The 5,468-nt window shown below is 43.6% G+C and overlaps 1 protein-coding gene across 1 annotated transcript in view; it reads right to left on the reverse strand.

Annotated features, from left to right (window-relative positions):
• The window catches only part of AFG2A (AFG2 AAA ATPase homolog A), a 138,001-nt gene extending 134,480 nt beyond the window's left edge, over nt 1–3,521 (reverse strand). Inside the window, exon 1 of the mRNA XM_081332723.1 lies at nt 3,310–3,521. Within this exon, the coding sequence (XP_081188849.1) occupies nt 3,310–3,442 (133 nt within the window). The 5' untranslated portion in view covers nt 3,443–3,521. The remainder of the gene's footprint in view (nt 1–3,309) is intronic.
• Nucleotides 3,522–5,468: the final 1,947 nt, after the last annotated feature.

Consider the following 5,468-nt stretch of genomic DNA (forward strand, 5'->3'; position numbering starts at 1 on the left):
CTTCCAAGGCTGCCATTGAAACCATAAATTACAGGAGGTGAACGGGCAGCAGGCAGCGTGATGCAGCACTGCAGGACCCAAGTGACAGGTGGAGGAGGAAGTACCAGGCAGGTGATCTGCAGGACAGGGTCAGCAGGGACCGATGGCAAAAGGCCTCTGCCACCACTCAACCCTGCCTCCGAAACGGGTAAAGTGACCAAGCCTATTTCACCCATCCTCTGTAGCATGTCAGTTCGGCTTGGGAGAGGTGTGAAAGGGAAGAGGCAGGTGGGCATCCGGGTCATTGAACAGGTGGTGGGAGGTCACCAAACAGGGAGTCGCCTGGCTGTGGGGGCCCTGAGGTAAGTGGGTGTGGGGCACATAGGGCAGCTCCACTCTCCACCTGCCTCATCTCAACTTGTGGTGGTGGCACTGCCGCACTGCACAGTTAGCAACCAGACTGTGGGACAGAGTGGGTGGGCTCTTAACTAGGGCTTATTTTGGGGGTAGGGCTTATATTAAGTGCATGCTAAAAATCATAGTAAAGGTAAAGGTAAAGGTTCCCCCGCACATGCGTGCTAGTCATTTCCAACTCTAGGGGCCGGTGCTCATCTCCGTTTCAAAGCCGAATAGCCAGCATGCTAGGGCTTATTTTTGGGGTGGGTCTTATTTTCAGGGAAACACGCTATGATAGCTCTGATTTAGAACATAAACCATGTTTGGACCATTCAATTAATTGTTGCAAGAAGTGCAACATTCTGATGTTCAACAAATATTGCCAATGTTGTTCTACTAAAGTACTATTTTATGCTGCCCTGAAAATATTAAAATTCAAGGAGAAAAGGGAATCTGCTCTGCCCATTCATTACATTTCTGCATTTTACATTACAGGTAGTCCTTCACATATGACCATAAATGAGCTCAAAATTTCTGTTGCTAAGACATTTGTTAAGTGACTTTTGTCCCATTTTATGACCTTTGTGGCCACAGTTATTAAGTGAATAACAGCAGTTATATTAGTGATATGGTTGCTACGTGAATCTGGCTTCCCTATTGATTTTGTCTGTCAGGTCACAAAAAGGGATCACATGACCTTGGGACACTGCAACCTTCATAATGAATCAGTTGCCAAACATCTGAATTTTGATCATGTGACCATGAGAATGTCATGTAAAAAATGATCAAAAGTTACTTTTTCCAATGCTGTTGTAACTTCGAATGGTCACTAAATGAACTATTGTAAGTCAATGATTACCTGTATTGAGGGATCACTGAGGAACAACTTCCAAACCATGGCTATCCTGCAAATACTTGGCCATTATAATAGTTAACTTTGAATAGAATTAATGAGAAATTTGATGCTCATTCTTTGTAACACAGCTCAACAAACTTAGTTACAATGCCCTATCTGCCTCCAAAGAACTTGTGAACACTAGTGTAGTCAACAAGAATTCTCGTTAATTTCATTCCAAATCTAATATACCCCAAATTGGTTAAATATTGCAAGCTAACACATCCAAAATGGTCCATGGAAGTATGCTAGATGGCAGAGTAGTAAGAAAAAGAACTCCACCAAGCCTCAAAGTAATAACTATAAAAAGTACAGGTAGTCGAGTTACGAGTGTAATGGAGCCTACCCATTCCACTCATAAATTGAAAACTCGTAGAGTGAATCTCGCTCCTTTAGCGAGATCACTCTCTTCCTCGTTTAAAACACACATAGCTCGTTAACCATCTCAGGGTGGGGAAGGCCATGTGATGGAACAGGCTCCCAAGGCCTCCCTGACCAAGATACATCATGCTTCCCCCTCTCTTCCTGCCACCCGGGACTCACCTGGAAAATGTCTGTCTCCTTTCTACCTCAGTTCCTGCTGCCGCTCCGATCTGAGGCTAGGGGACACGTCGACAGCCCCCCATGGCCCAATACAGGCTCCGGAGGCCTGGAAAAGACCGTTGGAGCCCGGATCTATGGCTGCGGACTGATTTTGTGGGGCCCCCCAGCAGCCCAATCCGGGCTCTGGAGGCCTTTTCTAAGCCTCCAGAGACTGGATCCATGGCCACGGAGCAATTTTGCGGCCCTTCCGTGGCCCAATCCAGGCTCCGGAGACCTTTTCCAAGCCTCCAGAGATGGGATCCATGGCTGCAGAGGCCTTTTCCAGGACACGGGGGGATGCAAAATTGCTCTACGGCCACAGATCCAGGTAGCAGAGGCCTTTTTGAGGCCTCTGGAGCCCTGATCCAGCTTCCGGAGGCACGTTGAAGCATCCCCTGGCTTCATTTTGGTTCTCTGTTGCAGAGAACAGAGGCCTAAAGAACCATGAGAACACGCAAGATCAGTAGTGTGAGATCTCGCTCCACTGATCTCACGTCATCTTGTGTTATTTTAGACCTCCATTCTCTGCAAACAAACCAAAAGCCTGGAGCAGCCAAGAAAGTGAAGATTCTCCATCTTTGCAGGGTGAGTACTGAAGGCCTGGTGCCTAGGGAGGCCTGCGGCAGGGGCAGGGAGAGAGGGAATAACCCGGGTGAGTGTTGCAGAGCCACTGCCGTCGCTCGTAAGGACAAATGACTGCTGTGGTGCTGCAATACTCATAATTTAGGGAGTTGCTCGTAAGCACCAGGGCGTGTCCATCACATAACTTTAAACGAGTGTTAAATGAATGGCATGACCTGTTTTGGAAAAATGATAACACTATTTAAAACTGGAGCATCTAATTACAACTTTAAGTTACTGTACTCCTGAACTGAACTGATGATGAGTTGAACACAACGTTCTGAGGATGTCTAGCAAAGCAATTTTGGCTTTCCCAAAGAGAAAGTGAGGATGAGATCTACATTTGTCCTAAATTTGTACTAAAAAAATTAAATTGTCTTCCATCTAATGCAGTTCCAGCTACCTGCAACGTTCAACACAGCTTTATATTAAAAATTGCAAAAAAAGGATGATCAGACATATTAAACATTGCAAAAAAAAGGATGATCACAGACATGCAAACAACATCTGGGAGCCTCTGTGGCTTAATAGTGGGGTATTTGATTTGGACGGGGGTTCCCAGAATTTTGAGTCCCAACTCAACCAGTTCAGGGAATGAACCGCTCCGTATATTTCCGTATTCCGTATATCTCTTAAGATAACAGCTATTATCTTATGGAGTGATGCTATAACTGCTACAAGAATCTTGCAAGAGTCACATGCTTCTGTCGCAATAATCCGAATGACCGTCCTACGGTGCCTGGATTCCTTGATGCTTTCCCAACCTAGCCTACCTTACAGGCTTGTTGAGAGCATGAACGATCCCCGCGAACTCGCGCACGTTGCCAGCATCCTACCCTTGTCCAAAAAGTCTGCAGCCGACAAACTCTGCCACCCGAGGTGTCCTTGGCTTGCGTCTCGTTCGTCAAGAGTCGAGTCCTTTTCCGAAGGAGGCCGTTTCTTGTTTTTCCTCTTGCTGGAAGAGGACATTGCAAGAATTCAGAGAAACTAGCAAGCTGAGGCAGTGCCGCTTTAATCGCATTTGGACCACGAGAGCGGCTTCTTCCCCGGAAGACAAAATTCGCTCGAAGAGATATTAACGAGTTAGAGGACATCGATTCAAGACCGACTATGCAGAATGATCAACAATTATTAAAGTACTGAGAAACTAGGTTTCAAGCGCTACCAAAAGCCGCTCTGTCTCTTCGAGGCGTTTTTAAGAAGCCAAATGTTCCTGATCACAATCTTAAAAGAAATTCGAATACTAATGAGCTTTTATTTTATTTTTAGGCGTTACACCGAGTATCACTCTCAATTTTTAGAGTCTAGGGATGCTCAGTAGCCGGGAGCGGATGTTGTTCTGCTAATGTATCTCTATGGATAACCCACAATTGCGGCTATGTTCAATGCAATGCCGGAAGTCTGTCCGAAATGCAGCGTCTCTGAGATACTTCGCTTTATTTTCCCCAAGAGAGATACGATTGCAATGCTATTCGTTTCGTCACTTCCTGATTAAATTGTTTATTCAACTATCTCGGGCAGAAATTATAACTTTAAATAAGATTAATTGCAGGTGATAAAATCTTAAACTCTGCGTATTAAAATATATGATTAGCTTCACTGTTCTTCGTGAAATTTGTTTCTAGTTAACCCTATTAGTATTAGATTGAGTTCTGGAGTATAATCGAATTTCAGATTAGCGGATGTTAAATCACAGCCTCAATCTGAAATATTTACTCAAAATTAATTTAACCTAAATATTTCCCAGAATTCAGTTCTGATTAATTTCATTAGCGTTCTGAGGCATTTGTTTTAGATTCGGTTCTCTGGCTGCCCATTGCTATTATATTGCTTATTAAAATTTTATAAAAAACGCATTGTAGTGCAAAGTTGCCATCGTGTGGAGTCCTTGGTACTCTCTGAGCTGCGTTGTTTTTTGCAGACGTTTCATTATCTAATCATGCTGATGATATTACCCTGTCAAGTAATGAAACTTCTGCAAAGAAACAACCAGCTCAGAGAGCAGCAAGGAGTCCACAGTTTAACTTTGAGCCACATATAGCAATCCCATACCACTCCATATTAGAATACAATAAGCTGTCATTTGGCTAAGATCAAGGATGTTGAACAAGGCTTCCTACTCAGGAGAATGCTCAGCCCATCACAAGATTCAAATCCCATAGGCCAGCTTGGAAAACAGCTATTCACTTAACATCTACCCAGTTTAACCCCGAGGATTTTGTTCTAAAATACTTTCTTGTGGCCTCTCCACCAAGTCACCTGATTTTGATGTCTCACTCTGGTTAGAAATTGAACAGAATTAGGTGTGATACTGGAAGAAGTGCCTGCACCAATGAGGATGGAAAGATTCCCCTTGTGGCGAGTGTGGTGCTGATATGCAAACTATTAAACGTACTGTGCAAGATTGCCCAGTGTGTATTCTCTGGTTCCTTAGATGCACATGAAGCAACGCCAGAGGTGATTGCTTGGATAGCTGAATTGGACATCCAGTTATAAGGCCACTGCTATGGACTGTGTATACTTCTGTTATGTTCCCATCATAAATAATATATAAATAGAATAGTAAATAGAATGTATGAAGCAAGAGAAAAATATAGTGTAAGATCTAAGACCAAATCTAGTGCCACAACAAATAGCATTATTAGTCTGGCACTGTGTAGAAGTGTTGGACTTCAATTCCCAGAATTCCTAAAGACTGAAAAATTATAGAACCTAAATCTGATGCAGATTCCAGGAATCAGGAACTCAACACCGGACTCTAATATTATGATTTATTTTATTATGAAATGCATTTAGTAATTTTATGTGGCCGTCCATCTTATGTACAGAGTACATTACAGTCTTTTCCACGGTAGAGTGGAAAGAAAATTGGAACTGTAAGAAAAGCCTTCACTGTGCCAAGTTTTCCAACTGGAACAGCTGCACGGAAGTCCGACCTGTGAGTAACTCTACCTCCTTTATTTTCGCGTTCCTTTGCAGCAGCAACGCAGCCGCC

This window comes from Vipera berus, assembly GCF_964194415.1.
Source record: "Vipera berus genome assembly, chromosome: 7".
NCBI classification, from domain to species: domain Eukaryota; kingdom Metazoa; phylum Chordata; class Lepidosauria; order Squamata; family Viperidae; genus Vipera; species Vipera berus.